The sequence below is a fragment of the Myotis brandtii genome, unplaced genomic scaffold (genome assembly GCF_000412655.1).
Source record: "Myotis brandtii unplaced genomic scaffold, ASM41265v1 scaffold331, whole genome shotgun sequence".
NCBI lineage: Eukaryota > Metazoa > Chordata > Mammalia > Chiroptera > Vespertilionidae > Myotis > Myotis brandtii.
The window spans coordinates 320,259-342,287 of NW_005362753.1; the positions used below are offsets into that span (position 1 = coordinate 320,259).

The window sequence follows — 22,029 nt, forward strand, 5'->3', positions numbered from 1 at the left end:
GTCTCCTACGCTGTGGAGTGTTTCTCAGCAACGGAAAGGAAGGACCCACTGACACAGGCAACAGCGTGGCTGAGTCTCAGAGCAGTCGTGCTGAGCGGAAGAAGCCGGACCAGGAAAGAGTCCATACTCTGCCTCCCATTTGTGTAACCACCACCCCCGCCCCCCCGAAAATGCAGACTCGTCTCTAGGGACAGTGAGTACCCCGCAGGTGCTGGGACGGGGTGTGGGCAGGCGGGAGGAATTAGAATGGGGTCGGGAAACTTTGGGGTGAAGCTTTTAGGGGCGTATAGATGTCAAACTTGTCAGTTTGTACAATTTGAGTGCACTTACTGTTTTTCAATGATGCCCCCATAATGCTGTTAAAAGTGAAGGCCACCCCGCTGCAGCCCACCAGTCACTGAGAGGAAGCTGGCTGGCCTCCTTCAGAGAACGCACTGGTTTGTGCCAGCAAATAGGAGAGTGACGTCCAGACAGGGCGGTGGAGGAGCTGGGCCCGCCCCGCCCGTGCTTGCTGACCTCACCGTGCCCCCCTAAGCCCCCGTGTTCTCCCTGTGAGAGGGGACCGGTGCTTGTACCTACCTCCTATGGTTGTTGTGGGGAGAATGCGGGGAAATCCATGTAATACGCTTAGTAAACATGCTACAGAGGGCCCCATGGGGACCCAAGGAAGGGAGGGGCTGTTTCTGTTGGTGGCTGGAGCTGGGAAGTCCCCCTCGAGTGGCTGTGACCTGGATCTTGAAAGGGGACAGGGCGGTGTCTTCTGGAAGGAGGTGAGGAGGGTGGGGTGCGGGAGGACTTACCAGGCAGAACTAGCTGGGGAGGCAACACTCAGACCCTAAGCGTCTAGCCCCGTGGTCGGCAAACCACGGCTCGCGAGCCACATGCAGCTCTTTGGCCCCTTGAGTGTGGCTCTTCCAAAAAATACGACGTGCAGGCACGCACGTACAGTGCGATTGAAACTTCGTGGCCCATGCGCAGAAGTCGGTATTGTGTGGAAGAGCCACACTCAAGGGGCCAAAGAGCCGCATGTGGCTCGTGAGCCGAGGTTTGCTGAGCCGCAATTTGCCGACCACTGGTCTAGCCACATCGGGGCCCTGGGGAGTGTTGGCTTCGTCATCCAGCCAGGGTTTCTCCAGGGCCTGAGGGATTTCTCTGGAGAACAGGATTCTGTGAGAAGTCTTGACTGTTTCCTCTAATGAAAGCCAACAGCACAGGAAAAGGCCTGTGCTTGGGGCAGTGCTCTGAGAGGAAAGACGTTTCATCGGTTCATCGGAGACGGCCCTCATCCTGAGGCCCTCCGTGAGGAGAGCAGGTTCCGAGGGTGGGTCCCTGTGCAGCCAGCATTTTCTCTGAAAGTCCTGCTCACATGTATTTGCATGCAGGGGACACAGGAGGAGTGTGGTGAGGTGTGTGTGGTCAAACCTGCTGCCTTGGGCTGCGGCCCAGACAGTGCAGGGATGGGGCGCGGGCTCGGAGGGAGGGGTGGCCAGGCGGCCGGGCAGGTCTGGTGGGTTCAGGTATGACTGATGCCTGTGGGGACAATTCCTCCCGAGAGAAGGCGGGAGGCACCTGTGATCCCCAGGGCCGGGGAGAGGCTCTGCCATGCTGTGGGGACACTGCTGTGGTCACCTGGGCAGGAAGGCGAGGGCAGGCGTGGGAAGGCTGCTGACACCCCGGAGGCTCAGCCACATCGGACCAGATGGTCTGAGGGAGGGGCCTTGTCACCGGCCACAAGGGGCAGCAGTGCAGGAACCTGGGGTGCAGGGGCTGCTGTGGCTGCTGAAGCGTGGGGCTGGAGTGTGACCCGCAGTGCGAGACCCCAGCACCGACCCGACGCTCGCTGTTCTGAAGAAGCAGAGGCCAGCGGGTGCCTGCTCGGCCTGCCCAGCCTCTCGCCTGTGGTCCGAGGTGGTCAGTGTCTCATGAGGCCCAGACCCATTCCCCGATGTCCTGTCCAGGGCCCTCTGACCTGCAACCAATGGCCAGACCCTGCCCCCCAGACTCTAGGACCCCCCTCCCCTGGCAGCCATGCTGCCAGCGGCCGGCTCTGACCCTGTGGCCAGGACTCCTCAGAACCATGGCCGGGAGCCCTGGAGCTAAGCACCCCCCTTTGATCGCCCCTCCTTTCTGGGCAGTCTAGCCTCTGTTCCCCTCCCCTTCCACCCACCCCCCCTCTCTTAGTTGCCCTGTGCCTTCTCTCCCTCCCAGAGTTATATTTATTTGGCGATGCAGTGCTAAGGACAGCATTTAAAGAGCGGAAATCTTGTCTTCCAGACTCGGCCTTTTGATGGAGAGCTTGGGTTTAGCGGATTTGAGAGCGATTGGCAATGCCATTTTATAGCCAAGGTATACGGGGGAGTCGCTGGGCCACACCCCATTTATCAGTGAAGGAGAGCTTGGGGTGGGGATTTCAGAGCAATTGGAAATGCTGCTTTATAGTCAAGGTATGCGGGGGAGTCGCTGGGCCAGAGAGCAGCTGGTTTTCACGGCCAAACTCCACTTATCGGTGATGGAGAGCTGATGGCAAGCCGCCCTCAGCACGTGTCAGGAAAGCAGCCGCCGGCCCATCCCCTCTGTGGCTGGATGGTGGGGGCCCTCCCAGCCCCCGTGCGTTCGCAGCCAGTGGCAGAGGGTGGGGGAGCCGCCCTGCCATAGCGGATTTGAGAGCGATTGGCAATGCCATTTTATAGCCAAGGTATATGGGGGAGTCGCTGGGCCACACCCCATTTATCAGTGAAGGAGAGCTTGGGGTGGGGATTTCAGAGCAATTGGAAATGCTGCTTTATAGTCAAGGTATACGGGGGAGTCGCTGGGCCAGAGAGCAGCTGGTTTTCACGGCCAAACTCCACTTATCGGTGATGGAGAGCTGATGGCAAGCCGCCCTCAGCACGTGTCAGGAGAGCAGCCGCCGGCCCATCCCCTCTGTGGCTGGATGGTGGGGGCCCTCCCAGCCCCCGTGCGTTCGCAGCCAGTGGCAGAGGGTGGGGGAGCCGCCCTGCCATCGGGTGGCTTTGGCGCAGCCTGGGGTTACCTCTCAGGCAGGAGAGAGCCCCCCATCGTTCCCGCCTGGGCTCAGCTCCCGTGGAGGCTGTGAAATAGAATAAGGTGTTAGGACACTGCTGGAGACTCCCTCCTTCCCTCTGCGCTCTCTGCTCTCAGAACCGCTGCAAACGCCCGGGACAGAGAGCTCCCGGGACCCTCCTGGGGTCTGTGCGGTGCTCCGAGCGGCTGCTGCTCCAGAACCTTGTCTGTGACAAGCAAACACACGCGCGGCCCCGGCAGCCACTGGGACGAGCGCTGGGTGAAAACCAGCCGCACGCAGCTCCTGACATTCCATCTGTGCCCGGAGGAGCAGTGGGAACGGGGCGATGGAAACTGTGTGTGGCAGCGCAGGCTGAGTCACGGGGAAGCCGAGCGAGTCACGGGATGGGAGGACACCGGGCCTGGCCTCCGGCTCAGTCTGGGTGAGGGCCCCGGGCCAGGCTGGGGGAGCAGGCATGCCAGGCCGTCACTGCCTGCTGTGGGAGCGGGAGTTGACTCGGGTCTGACTCCGGAAGGCTTCTGGGTCCCAGAACCAAATGCCCGCGGGTAGCAGGGCTGGCACAGGGCCGAGTGGCCAGGCCCCGTGTGGGCAGCTGGGGCCTCCGAATTGTCTCCAATTCTAGATGCGTAAGCGGAGGCCCCGATGCATGTCCAGGAGACGGCTGCTGGAACTAGAAGCATGGACGGAGGTGACCCTGGAAGGCTGGCTGCCCCAGGCTCCCGCACCCATGGGCAGCTCTCCGTGGGCTCTGGGGGGGGGTACAGGCAGGGCGTGGAAGCCAGGTCGCACTATGGTATTGAAGAGCAAAGCCTCTGGACTCAGGCCACCCCGAGTTCAAGTCCCGGCTCCGCCCCTCACCATCCCTCTGTGGATACCTATCGTTGGTCCTCAGCGTTCTCAGCTCTAAAGTAGTGATGGGACTAAGCATCTCACCGGGCCTCTGCAGGGGGCGGTAACCCTTTATCACCGAGCCAGGCACACGGGTTGCCAGGGACACGTTGGCGGTTACGATTATTCCGGCGAGTCCTGGATCCACCACTTCGGGTGGGCTCGAGGCCATTTTTTTAAAAAAATATATTTTATTGATTTTTTACAGAGAGGAAGGGAGAGAGGTAGGGCGTTAGAAACATCGATGAGAGAGAAACATCGATCAGCTGCCTCCTGCACACCCCCCACTGGGGATGTGCCCGCAGCCAAGGTACATGCCCTTGACCGGAATCGAACCTGGGACCTTTCAGTCTGCAAGCCGATGCTCTATCCACTGAGCCAAACCAGTCAGGGCCGCGGCCATTTTTATAACGTGGTGATACCGGCCACATGGCAGCCACTCTGGGAACCCAACTTCCCCCCCGTCTCTGCTTGGAAGGGTTTTGGGGTCATATTGTAGGGGTGTCCCTACTGGGTGTGGTTAAGTCCGAGCAGGATTCTTGGGGGGCCTGGATCACCGGATGGCAGTGGTGGTCTGGGGTCTGCACATTTCCCGGGAATGTGTCGGAGGGATCGAGGTGGGGGCTGCTCCATCCTCGCCCTTATGGGGTGTCTGCCCCTTCCTGGTGGCACCGCAGACCCGGTATGGACCTCCGCCTGCACCTCCTTCACAGGCCCAGGAAGGAGAAGTGGGGGGGTGGTTCATGCCAGTCCACCCCCAGGATACGGAGTTCTGAGCCCCAGTTGACAATCGTGGCTGCTCCGGCTGGCGGGCAGTGCCAGGAGATTCCTGTCAGTGCCAGATCCTGTGGTTTTTCCTGCAAAGGCTGGTTCCCCGGAGACCAAGCTGCAGCTCAGCAGCGGCTCAGGGGGCCCCAAATCAGGGCAAAAGGGGCTGCTTCCTTCGCAGTTTCCAGACGGACAGCCTGGGCCGGCCTGGCTGGGGCCTTATGGCCACTCCTCCTGCCCTGTGCTCTGCCCCGGGCACAGGGGCGGCCCCTGGCCTCAGAGCCAGGCTCCCTGCCAGCCCAGGGGTTTCTCCCACAGCGAAAGCCTGTCCTCCCTGCCTGGGGCCGCTCTCCTTTGGGGCCCGGGGCCTGCTGCTCCGAGGGCCCGGCCGGGTCTGGTAATGCCACCTCCTCATGTCGTCCCTCCCCCCCAACACCATCCCCCAGGATCAGGGTGGGGGAGGGGCCGATCCTGGTCCCCTTTCGTCCCCTGGCAGCTCCAGTGCCCCTGGCTCACAGCTGGACTCAGAGCGGGTCCCCTCAGGGGTGCGACCCTCAGGGTGCGACCCTGGCCGGTCCTCCCAGGCCCGCTCGGCGCTGTGATGGGCGGTGGAGTCGGACCTGCCTTTGGAGCCAGTGTGGTCAGCGAGACCAACTGGGGCGCTGGAATCCTACAGAGCCAGGTTCAAGCCTTAATGCTGCCACGGCTCTGCGTCCCCGGCCGGTCACTCGGTCTCGGCGTCCGTGCCTGCGATGGGGAAGGTGAGGGCAGCCCTGTCCTGAGCAGGTGCCCCGCGATGCCCGCAGCGTCCTGAGAGGAAGGAGCAGGTGGGGGAGGAAGCTCTGAGGTCCCCCCGCTGACCCTGCTCAGCCTCCCTGCTCCCCCTGCTGCCTCCTGCGCGACCGTGACCATGACCTGCCTCTCAGACGCCGAGGACTGAAGGGGCAACTGAAGGGGAAAGGCCAGCGCCGCCTCTCGCCTGGCTGGCTTTTTGGTTTAAGTCCATGTCCCCTTCTCCAGCACCTTTCCGTCCACCACCCACTTTTTAAAAAAATTATATTTCTACCACTTCCCTGTGACTCAGATTAAACGCTCCTGCCCACCTGGTGTGGCTCAGTGGTTGAGCGTCGGCCCATGAGCCAGGAGGTCACAGTTTGATTCTCAGTCAGGGCACCTGCCCAGGTTGCGGGCTCGGTCCCCAGTAGGGGGCGTGCAGGCAGCCGATCAACGTTTCTCTCTCATCATTGATGTTTCTCTGTCTCTCTCCCTCTCCCTTCCTCTCTGAAATCAATTAAAAAAACATATTAAATAATGGAAAAGAATTAAACTCTCCCCCTGCTGAGCTGATGACTCAGATTCTGGAAGCTTCTCGGCCTCACAGTCCGTTCCTGGGGAAGCGTGTCCCCAGCGGCGCCCCCGGGTCTCGCCACCTTCTGTGGACCGGTCAGTCTCACAGGCCGATCAGTGGCTTTTTAAAAATAAATCTTTATTGTTGAAAGTATTACAAAGGTCCCTGTTTTTGACCAATGGCTTTGATCCAGGTTCGACCTGAGATGTGCTTTGTCGTGACCGTGCCATCGCCTGCCCTGACCCAACCTTGCATTCGGGAAAATAAAGTCCTTGCGCGCCCGGCTGTCCTTCGCGATAACTACACCGATGCTGGGAACCAGGCCGTTTCCGTGCTAACTGCCTCCTGCCCGGACCCACGCCAGCTGGCACCAGAAAGGGCTGTGTCCTCTGCCCAGAGACACGCCCGAAGCCACACCCAGAGCTGCTTCTGGGACCTGGAAATGAAAGTCTGTGTTGTTTTTTAAAATCCTGAGCACATTTTTTCTTTTTGCCAAAATGGTTGGGCCGGGGCTCCCAGAACCAATCCTAGGTCCTTCTGGCCTCGACACCTACCCTCCGCCAGCTAGCCCTGCCGTCCGCTGGCCACGGCGGCTCCCTGCGGCCGCTGGCTGCAGCCTTGGACCACGGAAAGCGAGGGTGGCAAAGGACAACCACAGGCCACATGGGCTGGCCGTCTGTTTTACTAGTAATACAGCCAGTGAATGTGGAACGGGTCTTGCATGTTTAAAGCAAAAATATGCTGTAAAATCAAAGAATGTGCAACAGAGACTGCATGTGGCCTGCAAAGTCTAAAAATATGTATTGTCCAACGCTAAACAAAAACAGAGCAGTCCGGCTGCTGTGAAGGTCCCTGGGCAGCGCCCGGAAGGCTCTGGGCCTGCCTCGGAGGGGCCGGTGCTGGTCTGTGCTGGCGGAGGAGGGGCGCCCTGGGGAGCCAGGGGCCCGGCCAGATCAGGCTGACAGCTGAGGGCGGAGGCCACTCCTCGGCCCAGCTCAGGGCCAGGCGCGGCCTGGCTCACAGATCTCAACCCACAGCCTCAGAGGTCCCTCCCTCAGATGCCCTGTGCCACACTCACAGGGGAAAGAGGGGAAACGGAGGCCCAGAGAGGCCGCGGCGCCTGCTCCAAGGCCAGGGTCCTCTCCTCCTCTCCTGTCTGATTTTCGGAGGCCCCTCCGCCCCGCTCGGCCTCATACTGCACAGTGCTTGCTTTGCTCGTTGGTTTCTGTAGTTGACATTCCCAAAGCTCTGGTCACGGTCACTTCGCTCACTGGCAGCGGGCGCTGAGCGAGGAAGGAGCCTCCTCGGATGGCGAATGGCCGATGGCGAGGCCTTGGGGAGGGAGCGTGCTCTCAGCAGAGGGGACAGAGGTCTCGCCCGGTGCTGGCTGTGCCGACTGGTGAGGGGGCTGCCCGCTGAGAACGGCACGTCTGCCTGGGCTTGGTGGTGAGGGGCTGGAAACGGGTCACGCTGGGGCCTGGGGGCCAGTGGGTGGACCATGCTGCCACAGATCACTGAAGTGGGCGAGTGGATTTGCGTTTTAGAGAGAAAGCCTGTTTCAATAGCGACCCGTGGACAGGTCTTGCGATGGAACGTGTTCATGAAGAAGTATGTGGAGGGGTCGCAGGAATTCCATTGGCGATAATGCGATAACTGTGTTTTAACTTCGGTTTCCCCCGTAACCCTCCGAGTTTTATTCTCCGCCTCCCAAGCCTTTGTTCTGAGGAGTCCACAGGAAAGGTTAAGAGCCCAGCCCACTCCACTCACAACCCCCACCGGCGTCTAGCTCACCCACCGCAACCCCCACCCTGTTCCACGTGCACTTTCCCTCGGGGCATCTCCAGGTGGGTTGAGTTGGAAGGGAGGGGTTTGTGGGAGCAGGACATGAAGCGCAGCCTCTGAACTCTGCCGCCACCTCACCACGCCCCCAGGGGGTTAGGCCCGTCCGAGGGGCTGATCCGTGGGTCGGAGGCCTGCCCGAGCCCCACCGCCCCCACGGACCCTGTGCTCCATTTGATGTACCTCAGGGTCCCCAAACCTCTAGGCCTCAGGGGCCCGGGCATCCCCCTGGGAGGGTCGTCAAACCCCACTGCCTTCTGGTAACTAGAGCTTCCCATCGCCCTGGCGGCTGAAACCTGGGAGCCTCACTCCTCTCTCCTGGGTCTCGTTTTATACAAATGAAAGCGGAGCTTTTGGAAGCCGATCAAGTCACCCCCTAGACAGGAGGTGAAAGCCACAGGCACCATGTTAGACGGCTTTTCCCAGGAGCATTCACAGCCTGGGCGTGGCTGCGGGGAGCGGATTAAATTGTGAGAAGAAACCCAAGCCGCTCTGAAAGGAAGCCTGGTTGGGAGGCTGAGCCCTGGAGGGTGGGTGGTGGGTGGTGGGTGGACCCATCCTGGGCACCCGCTCCCCCTCGCGGCGGGCACCCTTCCAAGTGTTCGAGGGCAGAGCCTGCCCCGTGCAGGGCTCCGGGGAGGGTGCCCAGAGTCCAGTCCACGCCTGTTGCACAGCCCACTGGTGGCTGCGAAGAAAGGGCCGACAAACAACGCCCCTCACGCAGGCCAGGCCCATGAACATGCAACGGCAAGGCCTCCCAACCTGTCTCTACACCGTTTTTATGTGGTGGTGGTTCTGTTTTGCTTGTATTGGTTGTAGAGCTGTGACCACCACATGTACCGTCTTGTCTCGGTTTTTGGTGCTGTCATTTGACGCTAAGAATTCTCCACCACAAATTCACCTGCAGCATATACTTTCGTTGGCTGCACAATATTCCGAAGCCTAAGTGTAGTGCACTTCTCTCCTACGCCACCCCCTGGTATCGGGCAGTTGGATTGTTGCTAGTTTTGCTTTGTCTTGTTTTGCCATTTTAACTAATGCTGTGGTCGGTTTCGGGTGCATGAAACTTTATACCAATTCTGGGCTATTTCAACGACATTCGCTGAAGGCTTACTCTGAAGGCAAGGCATTATGGGAGACTGGAGGATAAGCTAGACACATCCTTTACCTAAAATGCAGATTTAAAGAATTTTAATCCAAAGTAGCTTGGAGTTCCCATACACAGACAACAAGGACTGGCATTCAGGGGAGTTTTGCTTGCGCTTGGAGGGGTTTAGAGAAAGAGAATTTACGCACCTTGGAGGGGAGGGTGAGGGAGGGCGGGCAGTGCAGAGAGGGGTTGGTTAGTCCGGACACCTACCAGCAGGCAGGCCTCCCAGGGCAGGTGGTGTGTGGCTCGGCGAAGCGATGTCGCCGGGAGCCCTGGTTGGTGGACGAGCAGGCCCGAGGCCCGGGGCTAACGGGCCGTCCCGCCTGGCATGTTACTTTCAGGGGCTAGTGTCAGCTTGGCTGATGCCAAAAGTGGTTTCTGAAATTGAGGCGTTTGATTCATTCAGATCAAGATTCATTATCTGTCGCTGACACCTCAGGCCACTGCGTTTGAGGGTCAGAGGGCGGTCCCCTGTGTCCCCAGGTGGGAGAGCCCGGAGCAGGGAGGCTGAGAGCCAGAGAGAGTCCCCGCCTCCCGGGCGCCCTGGGCCCGCTGTCAGGCTCCCCCACAGGAGAGCCAGGCCTGTGCACCGTTCCTGCCCGTCTCCAGGCCTCGGCTCTTTGACAAACACAATCACCCGGACGGTGTCCCCCTGTCTGAGCACAGGGGTGGGGTGGACCCGTCCATAGTCACAGTCTCCCCTATCCTCACGGCCACCATCCACCTGCCCTAGGCCCCCACCTGCCTGCCCTGGGCCCCCCATCCGCCTGCCCTGGGCCCCCATCTGCCTGCCCTGGGCCCCCTGCATCCCATCCACCTGCCCCTTCTCACCTGGTCCTGCCTCCAGCCCGCAGGTGCCATGACTCAGCAGCCCCAGGAGGGCTTCGAGGGCAGCGTGGAGGACGCCCGGGAGTGGATGAAGGCGGTGCAGGAGCGGCTGCAGATCAATGACAACACCCAGGGGCCCCGGGCCGCCCTGGAGGCCCGGCTGCGGGAGACCGAGGTAGGCAGAGGCCTGGCCTCGCCCCTGTGGCGGGGCCAGGGTCCCTCCAGCTCAGCCCCAGGTTTATGGGGACTGTCACGGGGCGGGGGGACTCGCTAATGTTCCTCAGACTCTGGTGTTCAGCCTCCCGGGGACTGGGGTTTAAGTGCAGATTCTGATCCCGGAGGGGGGCGGGCCCGGAAGGTGGCATTTCTGAGATGCTCCAGGGGACCCACTGCTTCCAGCCCTTGGGCCACTTTCAGGGTAAGGGTCCAGAGCCCCCCTCTGGCCCTTCTGGCCTGGCAGGGGCACGCACAGCCAGGTGGGCCCCCAGCCCAGCTGGCCCAGCCCTGGCTCCCCTCCTCCCTGTGGCCAGGTCTGGGAGGGCCCAGGTTGGCCTTCGGGGCCTGGGGAGGGGCTGTGCCCCATGAGAGTGACTCCTTTGGCTTCTCCAGGGCCTGGTCCCCCTGCCCCCTTGCACCAAGCAGGGCTCAGGGCGTATGGAGGTGTAGAGGGGGCGGGGTGAGAGGGTGGCAGCCTGGAATACCAGCCGAGGCCCTCGGCCTTCTTCCATAACAGAGGGGCAGTGGGTTGGAGGTTTGGAAGGTCGGGGACTGAGGGACAGGAGTTGGCAGCCCAGAGCCCCTTCCCTCCTCAGACGACAGCTCCTCATGATCGGATGATTATTCGCGGGGGCACTGGGAGCGGGGAGCTGAGGCTCATTCAGCACCCACTGTGCTCACGGCCACACTATCCGGGCTCCAGTTTCATTTCACAAAAGCCCTGTGAGGGTGCTTTTATTGTCCGCACTTTTCAATAGTGAGACGCATTCCTAGACACAGTGACGGGCCCAAATCCGAGGCGTTGATCTGGTTGAGGCTTGAATCCAGGGCTGAGTGCGGACACCTGGGCAGGGGAGGTGGGTGAGGCAGGCCCTGTGCTCAGGTTCACAGTGTAACAGGGCACAGGTGTGCACATGGTCCGGGCGGCCACACAAGCACGAATGAGGAACATCCATCCATAGCAAGGATCTGGTGATGTTATTCTCCTCCTCTACAACCACCCGTGGCTCCCCATTGCCCACCGAAGAAATACCAACGTCACCTGGAAAAGTCACTCACTGTCTGCACAGCCCTATTCTCCAGCCTCACGCCCTGCCCCCACCCTTCACCCCCAAAACCCCACCTTCCAAGCACTGCCTCCTCCTGTCGGCAGAAAACCTCCTAAACTGCCGATCACTGCACCTTTGTCTGTGCTGCTGCCTCTACTTGGCACACCTTTGGTTTGGGTGCAGGTGTGGGTGTGAAATGAAACACTCCCTGCCCGCATCTCTCCTGACCCCCCCACTGCCCCCCGCCCCTGGGGTTCTGCCTTCAGACACCACCGCCTGGTGGTGCACGCGCTGTCTCGGGCCGGTCCCTTTGGAACCTGCACCCTTTGCAGCAGGTCATGACCTGGCTGGTGGTCTGGCTTCAGGGAAGCCAGGGTGGTTCTTAGGAAGAGCCATTGGCGAGGCCAGGGTGAGTGGGCCCTGGAGGCCGAGGGAGCGCTTCCATCGGGGGTGGGGGGAGCCCAGAACCTGACCTGGAGCCTGGGAGCGGGGCCTGGTCCTGGGTGTGCCCTCGGGGCTCTCCAGCTCTCCCACACGCTCTCCCACGGGCTCAGGGATGCTGATCTGCTATGTGCTTTGACATTTCAAAACCGACTTTGCAATAAAAAAACACTCACTCCTGTGGTCTGGTGAAAGTGAGTGGCTGGTGCCTTCTTCGCCTCTGGGTCCGGGACCTCCCCTGGGCGTCTAGCGTCTCCCTGGGGCCCCTCCACCAGCTCGGTGATGCCCAGCCCAGGGCCCGCCGGCTGGGTGGCCGGGAGGTGCTCGTCCATCCAGCTCTGAGGTGTGTGGCCGGGAGCGAGTCCCGTGCCCTCCCACGACCTGGTTCTCCATCAGTGAGACAGGAGAACCACTCGGCCCTCCTGTGCTGAGCTTCCAGGGCCCGCATGGAGGTGAGGCGTCTGGGAGGGAGCCCGAGAGGCTGTTGGTCCCGGAAGCAGGACTCAGAGGCTGAGAGCCTGAGTCCGGGGCCCAGGCCTGGGTTTGAGTCCCGGCTGAGGGGCTAAGGCGGTGGCACCCTGGGGAGTTTTCTGAGCTGCGGGCTCCCGGGAAGGGGTGAGGTGCTGCCTTGCAGGAGGGAGGAGGGTTGAGGGGAAGGATGCCTGGCGTGCCTGGCACGGCGCAGGGCCCGCTGGCAGAGCCGCCCACCGAGGCATTGTTTCTGTGGCTTTGGTGCAGGGGTTCAGGCACGCGGCCATCCTGCCACCCCGGGCTTGGGAGCAGCTCCTAGGTCCCCGGCTCATCTCTTCGTCTGCTCCCAGCCTCCAAGCCTGCACTTGGGCCTGCGTAGCCAGTGCCTCCCAGCCGGTCAGGGGGGTGCCAGCATTTCCTGGGGCCTGGCTTCCCAAAGCCGGACGCTCTGTCCCTAAACGCTCTGTGCGTGCTCCTGCTGGCTTCACCTTCGTTCAAGCCCTATCTCAACCGTCTGCCCATCACGGAGGCTCCGTGCCAGTGCCGCCTGCACAGGAAGCCCTCTTGGACACCTCCGCGCCCCCCCCCCCCCCCCCCCCCCCCCCCCCCCGAGTTTAACAACAACCCCGTGGAGCTCCAGCAATACATGGTGTCTCATGGCCCTTCTACAGCCTCTGTGCTCCTGTCTGCAGACCGCCCCAGCCTGCAGGCACAGCCATGTTTGTTCCTCCTGGACTCCAGTGCCCAGTGCATTGCCCACAGCTGTACCCAGTGCAGACCCCACAGCTGTACCCAGTGCACTGCCCAGAGCTGTGCCCAGCGCAGTGCCCCAGTGAGGTAGACAAAGCAGGGATGGTTATCTCAGGGTGAGAAAGGGAGGCCCAGAGTGGTTGAGAGACCTGCCTGGGATCACACAGCTACCTGTGGGCCTCCTCCCCCACCGCACCCACAGGGAGGGTCAGAGACAGCCAGCCCCTGGGACATCAGCCTGTGAACGTGACTGCCAGCCCCCTTCATGCACACCAGCTGGGGCGGGGCGGGAGCTTTAGGTACACGCAGACCCGAAGGTAAGGAGATGATCTCAGTGAGCAGTCAGCCCTGGTGAGTGCGCTGTGAGCCAGGCCAGTGCTGACGCGCTCCCTGTGGCTCTGCTCCCTGGAGCCCTGGGGCGGAGCCGCCATCTCCCAGGTCAAGGCCTGGAGCGGGAGTACCAGGGAGTGGCCTTGGAATTGGACCAAGCTTTTGTTGCCAAAGAACTGGAATGATCACGGTTAATAGTGACAATAGCTAGCACGTTGTCTGTTAGTCTTGGTCCTCCGAGCAGCCCAAGCCCAGGTGAGATTACCTGTGGGATGTTCCTGGGGCCGGAGCCCAAGAGGCTGGGAGGGAGGAGGCCCGTCCAATGCAGGTCGGGCCCGAGTCCAGGGGAGGGGGAGCGACTCAGACTGCCTTACCGTTCTGAGGGGGTTTGGCAAGGCCGTGGGTCATCCTGAACCAGACACCCCTCACTGGAGCCTGCTGTTCCCCAGGAACGGGCCAGCCTCAGCATTCCTGCCTGGTCCCTGGTGGGAGCAGCCGAGGGGCGAGGCCTTGGTGCAAACTCAGAGATGATTCTGGAGCCTTGGCTGGGGTCCTAGGTCAGCCCCGCTCCCCACATAGACCCGAGAAGCACAGCCTCACACCGTGACACGTACTTTGTCATTTAATTCTGAAAAGAGAATTTGAGAGCTAAGTACTCTGAACGTCCCCATTTTACAGATGATAACACCAAGTCCAGGGAGATAATGAAACTTGTCTGAGTTCACACAGCAAGGAACGGGCCATGCGAGGAAGGGAGGGAACTCAGGTCATCAGACAGTTTGTCCTTCAGTGCTCACCTGCGAGAGACGCTCACCTGTCCGAACTCAAATAGCGGACCCGGAGCCATGACGTATGGCGAACACAAGACCTTTAATGCGGTCTTGCAAGAGCGGTGTCTGGTTGAGCAGGCGCACTCAGAGCCGCCATCACAGGCTGTTTATCTCTACGGTGTGAGTCCCTGCCTTGGTTCCTCATTGGCGGAGTACTGTGGGGTTAACAGTTCCCCCTCCCCCCATGTCACCTCGGTCTTATTGTCCCTATTGGGTTATTTAAAAATACAGGCTGAGGCCTTTTTTTTTTTTTTTAGTTGTCTCCACCTCCCTCTGTCTAGTCATGGCGGACAGATCTTCCTGGACAATGTGCTGCTGGTCATGTACAGTTCTTCATTCTTACACCCTCTCCCCTCCTCCCCCTGCTCTGTTTGCCCTGGGAAATTCAGTAACCGTTTCCGTTACAAGCGGACTACTTCCTACATAACCCTCGCTCCGGCGCCCACCCTCAGAGCCGCAGCAGGCTGCCCCGGGCCCCGGAGAAGGTGGGGGGCCACTGTTCGAACCCCAGCACCTCCGGGCTCAGAGTCCAGGCTCCTCCATCGCACGCCGGCTGTGGCTCTGCCCACTCGCACTCTGTCTAACCCCTGGAAACTGGCTTTTGTGCCCACGACAGAAAATATGCCAGCTGGAGCCGGAGGGGCGCGTGAAGGTGGACCTGGTGCTGCAGGCGGCCGAGGCGCGCCTGGCCGGCTGCCCCGAGGACCAGAAGCCCGCGGTCCTGGCGCGACTAAGGGACATCAAGGCCCAGTGGGAGGAGACGGTCACCTACATGATTCACTGTCACAGGTAGGGCCACCGGGGACCTGGCCAAGCTTTGTCTGCCGTTGCCCCTGACCCTGCTTGCCCACTGCCACCCTGGCCTGGCGCCCCCGCCCAAGGGACATTCCTTCAGTGCTGGGCTCGCTGGGAACGGGGCGTTCTCTTGGGATGTTAGCCAGTCCTGCCTGCCTCGTTCTAATTATATTCAAGCTTAACGATGAGAATAGACAGTGGGAGCCCAGCTTGTTTTGCCAACAATTAATTCTGGTTTGACTTGTCATGTGCCCATCGCCAGCAGAACAGGAATGGCCCCGAATGGGAGAATGGCCCCGGAGGAGGGAGGGAGGCTGTCTCCTGCTAGCCTTTTAGCCCAGCTTCTCGGCCTGTGGGGAGCCAGGCCAGAGCTGGATGGGGGTTGGACAGAGGGGGGCCTCCCACTCTGGCGGCTACTTGCTGTATGGCCTTGGGAAAGTTACTTGACTTCTCTGAGCCTCAGGCTTCTCATCTAGACAATGGGTATAATCAGATGTTCCTTGAAGGCTGTCAGGAGGATGGAAGGGGGAGATAACAAGGCACACAGTAGGCCCTCAGCAAACGGGTGCTCCATCGTTTTTTGTTTAATATATTTTTTATTGATTTCAGAGAGGAAGGGAGAGGGAGAGAGAGAGAGAGATGAGAGAGAATCATTGATCAGCTGCATCCTGCAGGCCTCACACTGGGGATCGAGCCCACAACCCGGGCATGTGCCCTGACTGGGAATCGAACTGTGACCTCCTGGTTCACAGGTCGACGCTCAGCCCCTGAGCCACGCCGCCCGGCACCATCTTAAAACCAGGATGCTGAGTGAGCTGGGGGACCTTTCACTTTTGCTTTTCAACCCTTGTCACTTGGAATTCCAAAGTGGCTCGCTGTGACCGGACAGACAGGGCCACATCCATGTTACAGATGGGGAAACTGAGGCGAGTGAGGAGGCAGGGCTGTGCAGCAAGTTTATGGCGTCCCTGGAGCCCACACGCAGGCCCTCAACCTTATGTCCCCACTGTGGGGTGACAAGCCCGCAGATACTACTGTACCCTGCAAATTATCAGACACACTCCCGGTGGGGGTTTAGGGCTGGAATTTGGGGTGCTGGTAGCTAAGGCTCCATAAGCCGCATTAGCAAGGCTGCAGGTCTCAGAGCAGATCTGGAATTGAGCCACCCTGACCCTTAGCCCCTTGGAGCTTACTCAGCAGACACAGGGTCCTGTCCAGCAGGACTGAACAGAGGCCCGGAATCCGAGTGTCTGCGAGCTGCCCAGGCGGCTCTGAGGCCCCGAGAGGGCGTCCTCCTGTCCCCCCCCACAGCCCCTCGTCCCCGGAGCCAGGTGAGCGGCTGGTCACGGCCCGTGTCTCTGCGCCCACAGCCGCATCGAGTGGGTGTGGCTGCACTGGAGCGAGTACCTCCTGGCCCGCGACGAGTTCTACCGCTGGTTCCAGAAGATGACGGTGGCGCTGGCGCCGCCCGTGGAGCTGCAGCTGGGCCTGAAGGAGAAGCAGTGGCAGCTGGGCCAGGCCCAGGTGCTGCTGCACGACGTGAGCCACCAGGCCGTGCTCCTGGACCGGCTGCTGGAGGAGGCGGCCTCCCTGTTCCACAGGATCGGGGACCCCAGCGTGGACGAGGACGCCCAGAGGACGATGAAGGCCGAGTACGAGGCCGTGAAGGCCAGAGCCCAGGTGGGGGAGCCGTGGGCTGTCTACCCTCCCGCCATTTTCCCATCTCGTCTACCCCACCATTTGCTAAGTGACCATCCAGCCACCCATTGACTCCCCACTACTCCCCACCCACCAGCACCCACCCACCAGCATTCATCCATCTCTCCACCTCCCTGTCCACTCGCCCACTTATGTCCCCACTGCACTGCCAAATCTCCCTTTCACTGTCCCCCATTCACCACCTCATTCCTCCACGTACCTGCCCAGCCATCTATGCAAGTACCCACCCTCCCATACATCTCTTTTCTCACTGCTCACCACCAACCTAATCTCCTATTCGTCTTGACAACTACTTACTCCCCCTCCCAGCCAGCTGCCTACTCATTCACCTACTCATCAACCCGCCCACCTCTTCACCCACCCACTCACCCATCCATCTCTCCACTATGACTACCCACCACTGTTGACCCCTTCACCCACCTACCTACTCACTCACTACCTATCACCCATCTGCTCATCTACCCACTCACTACCTAACTACCCACCCGCCAATCTTCTGTCTACCCATCCAACTATCCCTCCACCACCCACCCACCCATCGACCCATTATCTCCCATCCGTACACCCAGTGTCACTCCGTGCTGCATACACAGGTGGTGCTTAATGTGTGTGGTTGACCTACTGACTGATGGTTCATAGGCCGACGCTCAACCACTGAGCCACACCGGCCGGGCTGGAGGGAGATTCTTGATGAGGACGCCTGGCCCTGCGGGGGGTGGGAGGGGGGGGTGAGCAGGAGCACTGTCCTCAGCGAGGAGAGAGCAGGCTGGTAGCCAGTGGGGTCTTGCGTGTTTATTTCGCTGAGGGGTTTTAGTCGGGCGGTTCCATTTCCTGAAGGGCCAGGGCCATGGCGGGGTCCCCTTCCCCTGTTTCCTGCCTCACAGAGGCGTTCGTCCGGCATCTGGGCAGGAATCACATCGTCCACGCCGCCCGTGCCCAGCTGCGTCCACGCCGCCCTGGTTGGCTGGTTGGGTTTTGACATCCTGACAACTCTGCCGGCGCAGGTGGCTTCGCTGTTTGGTCTAACGAGCGAAGGTTGCGCACTCTCCCATTTGTCACCCTGTCATCCTCGGCCGGCGGCGGCTGAACCGTGCTCTCTGCTCGCGCCGCCTGGCACGGAGCTCGTCTGGATGGCTGCCCTGCTTGGCCGCGGTCCTGTCCGGGGCCTCTCCCCGAGGCTTTATTTACTCTGTCCCGGGTGCCAGCACCTCATCTCACACACACACACACACACACACACGCACACGCACACGCACACGCACCTGCACACGCCAGCCAGCCGCACGCTCATTGGAGAAGTTGCCTCATTACAGCATCTGTAACCGTCAGAGCCGACCTGCACTGACCCCCTGCGTGTGCTTCACGACCCACTTTGTCTCATAAACGAGCCTTTCCTGCGGGAGGAGGAAGGCTGGATGGAGGCAGATGGCCGTGAAGGGGCAGCCGGCAGGGCAGCGCGAGGGAGCGGCTGTCCCTAGTCCCCTTTGGGGTTTGAGCAGCGTGTTCCCGTCTGCGCGTGAGCTGTTGAAGCTGCGAGCCTCGCTTCCGTTAGAGGGTTCTCAGCTCTTCGCTGAAGGCTTGGCCCTGTGCCTTGGTTTCCCCGTCTCTAAAATGGGGGCATTTTCTCCTCCTTGCAATGGTGGTAGCAAAGGTTTGAAGGAATGAATCAGTGTTTCTGCATTTACAAGGAGCCTCTCAAGCCGGGTGCAACAGCAGGAAAGCGTTTGAGTCTGTCTGTCCACACTTCCCAGCTGAGAACTTCTGACTTTGATCCGTACCTGCTGCTGGGCACGGCCGGCCCCCTGGCCGAGAGCTCAGCTCGGCAAACCCCGGCCCTCAGGCCGGATCCAGCCCGCCTCTTGATTTCGCCTGGCCTGTGAGCGAAAAGTGGTTTTTACATTTTTTAAAATATATTTTATTGATTTTTTTACAGAGAGGAAGGGAGAGGGATAGAGTTAGAAACATCGATGAGAGAGAAACATCAATCAGCTGCCTCCTGCACATCTCCTACTGGGGATGTGCCTGCAACCCAGGGACATGCCCTTGACCGGAATTGAAACTGGGACCTTTCAGTCCGCAGGCCGACGCTCTATCCACTGAGCCAAACCAGTTAGGGTGGTTTTTACATTTTTGAATGATTGCGGGGAAAATAAAAAACCAGAATATTCCATGACATGTATAAATATGAAGTAAAAATTTTGGTTTTACCAGAAGACACCCCGCCTTGGTGTGGTGCCTGGGGCTGCTCCTCTGAGCTGCTAGGGCAGGAGAGGCGCCTGGGAGGTGGAGTAGCTGCAACAGAAACCACGGGGCGGTGAAGCAAACCGTCTGCCGTTGGCCAACCTGGTCTCGAGCTGTGACGGGGAGCCCGACACGGGCCCTGTGAGTCCTGGCTCCAAGGCCCTGCACGAGCCGGGTGACCTCGCAGCTGGACATTGGCGTGATGGCGGGTTTGGTGGTTGTGGTGAAGGTTACGCAGGAGCGTGTTGCCCAGGCCGGTCGGCGCTCAGGTGCTTTTAACTGCTTATGAAACGGAAACCCCCTCATTCCCCCGTGGAAAACCCCGCTGGCAGACACGCCCCCTGCACTCTTCCTGCTGCTCGGAAGCTTTCACATGGCTGCCCTGAGCTGCCCCCGGGGCTAACCCAACGAGGGCAGCCTGTCTGGGGGGGCCTCGGTCCCCCAGCAGGAGCCACAGCAGGGAAGGCTGTTCACTGAGCCCGGGCAGCGGGCGATTCTTCAGAGAAGGGGGGCTGCAGGGTAGCCCCGCAGAGCAGGCCAGCGGTGCCGGCAAGCAGTGCTCCGTCACTTCGCGCTCGCGGCTGCCGGTGCTGCTCGCGGGAGCTGCGGCTCTGACACTCAGTCCACGGCACCCAGTGAGGCAGGTACTGTTAACACACCACACCGATGGGGAGGCCCGAGGCGGGCCAGGGTTCCAGTCGCAGGCAATGGGCTCTCCAGCCCAGGGTCTGGACCGCGTCTGCCCTTGACCTCCAGGCTGTGGCACTTGGACCTGAGCCTGGGGTCAGGAGGGAGCCAGGAAGGGGTTTAAAGAGATGGTGCCGTGATCAGGGTGTGTTTTGGAAAAACCGAGTTCCTAGGCGCACAGTAGGTCTTCTGTCAGGAACACCGTTACTTCCCCCAAGGTCAGCCCCCCTCAGACGACCATCTTGTCCCCGTGTGGTTAGAATGTCAGTGGGACTGTCAGAAGGTAGAGCTGCCCTCCCGCCCTCGGAGGAAACGGGGCACACGCCATCGTCACGGGCGGAACCCCCAGGACCAACCTTACCCCTGGGCTTGCCCCTCGGTGCTTTCCCGGCAGGCGATGACCTGGGACAGCCTTTCACCTCTCTGGGCCTCAGTTTCCCTGTCGGTCGGACTGGGTTAGCAATACTGCCGGGATGGGTGGGTGGGAGGGTTCGGGGAGCTGATACTGTCCGTGCCGCTCCTGGAGCGGCTCTGGCGCCGCAGGGACCCTCGGGTGAGTGTCTGGGGCAGCAGTTGCTGTTACCAGGCCCCCGACTGAGTGCTGTTCCCAGGACAGGCCCAGCCCCGAATGCTTGGGTCTAAGAAGATGAGAAGAAAGAGCCCGGCCGGTGTGGCTCAGTGGTTGAGTGTTGACCTATGAACCATGAAGTCACAGTTAGATTCCCAGTCAGGGCACATGTCCGGGTTGTGAGCTCGATCCCCAGTGTGGGGTGTGCAGAAGGGAGCCGATCAATGATTCTCTCTCATCATTGATGTTTCTCTCTCTCCCTCTCCCTTCCTCTCTGAGATCAATAAAAATGTATTTTAAAAAAAGATAGAGAAGGGTGTCTGGGACTTCTTTATTTCCAGCAAAAGGGCTGAAATATCCCAGAATCCCAGATCCCCTACATGCACGCGCGCGCACACACACGCACGCACACGCACATGCACACACACACATACACACACACGCAGGCCCCAAGGCCAGGCGGCCAGGCTTCCCTCATGGCGGTCCTCTCCCCTCCCCAGGACCGAGTGGACCTGCTGGAGCAGGTGACCCAGGAGCATGAGCGCTTCCAGGCGGACATGGACGAGCTGCAGCTGTGGCTGCAGGCGGTGGTGGCGAAGGTGAACGGCTGCGTGGGACGGAGCTGCTCGCTGCCCGCCGGCCGCCGGCTCTCGGCACTGCAGGTAACCGGGCTGTGTCCACGGAGGGCCGCCAGGGAGCCCGCACAGGTTCGCGTTTATGTCACGGGGAGCCGAGGCCAAGGGAGGTGCAGACCTCCACGCCCACAGGTCCCACGCGAGGAGAAGCGTGGAATCTGGTGGCGAATGTTTGGGGCCTCGGCCGCCTCACGGAAACCCCTGAACCAGCAGGGCATTTGGAAGCCCAGGGCCACGGCAGCGTGGTCTAGACCAGGGGTCTTACACGGGAGCCTGTCAGGGTAGCCCAGATGGACACAACTCGGATTCGTGTCAGTAGGGCATTGAATAAATGTAATATCATATATATACACTAGAGGCCCGGCGCACAAAATTCATGTGTGGGTATGGTCCCTAGGCCTGGCCTGTGATCAGGGCCATCTTCCCCGGCAGCTGGCCCCGCCCCCTGCCCCCAGTTCCCCGTTTGCCATTGGGCGATTGGAGCCTACTGGCTGGGGGAGGGACCAAGAGGTGGTCAGTGAGCCTCATAGCGACTGGTTGAGCGGTCGTTCTGGTTATTTGTCAATTTGCATATTACTCTTTATATATATGGAAGAATATTATAATTAGAAGGCATGAAGTACTGAAATGCAGCATGGAAGAATCTGAAAAAGCATTATGATGAGTGAAAGAAGCCAGTTTCAATAGAGAACATCTCCTATGATTTCAAATAAGTTCTAGAATCTTCCAGGATGTTGGAGATGCTGTATGACTTGATAACAGGGTGGACTACATGAGCATGCCTATTTCTCAAAACTCTGAACAGTGACACCTAAGGCCTGTAGACTTCATTTTAAAGGCAATTTCAAATAAGATAGATTTAAAGGTGTTTGTAGAACAAGTTTTTAAAAATTAAAAGCCAATGATCATTTATTTTAAAAAGAAACTTGATTGCAACCACACGGGGTCGTGGGGTTCTGCCCGGCCCCACGCGGCTGCGGCCGAAGGCTCTGCTGAGCCGGCTCTGCCTGTTAGAAAGGCAGACTAGCCAATGTCCGGGGTGTTAAAGACGGGGCCCCCCTGAGACGAAGTGCTCCTGGGCTTTGAGGTGACTGGGAAGGAGGTGGGTGGGGAGTGACAGCCTCACGGTGTGCGTCAGGGCACCTGGGGCAGACAGCCCCCCGTGGACCGGTGCCGCCGGCTCTCACCGGGCTCTGGGCCTCAGTGGCTTTCTCTCCAGCGCCCCCCCCCCCGCCCACAACACAGCCAAGGACGTCCCCAGGGGCGAGGAGTCTCTGAGGCGGCTGGAGGCGCAGGCGGTGGGGGTCATCCGGAACACCTCTCCGCTGGGTGCCGAGAAGATCAGCCGAGAACTGGAGGAGATGCGGAGAGTCCTGGAGAAGCTCCGCGGCCTCCGTGAGGAGGAGGAGGGGCGGCTGCGGGGGCTGCTGGAG

At 60.3% G+C, this 22,029-nt stretch overlaps 1 protein-coding gene across 1 annotated transcript in view; it reads left to right on the plus strand.

Annotated features, from left to right (window-relative positions):
• Positions 1-2,321: 2,321 nt before the first annotated feature.
• The window catches only part of SYNE3 (spectrin repeat containing, nuclear envelope family member 3), a 43,727-nt gene continuing 24,019 nt past the window's right edge, over positions 2,322-22,029 (plus strand). The window contains exons 1-6 of the mRNA XM_014543653.1: positions 2,322-2,346; positions 9,884-10,039; positions 14,568-14,740; positions 16,117-16,426; positions 20,462-20,624; positions 21,836-22,029. Coding sequence (XP_014399139.1) covers positions 9,896-10,039; positions 14,568-14,740; positions 16,117-16,426; positions 20,462-20,624; positions 21,836-22,029 — 984 coding nt within the window. The 5' untranslated portion in view covers positions 2,322-2,346; positions 9,884-9,895. The remainder of the gene's footprint in view (positions 2,347-9,883; positions 10,040-14,567; positions 14,741-16,116; positions 16,427-20,461; positions 20,625-21,835) is intronic.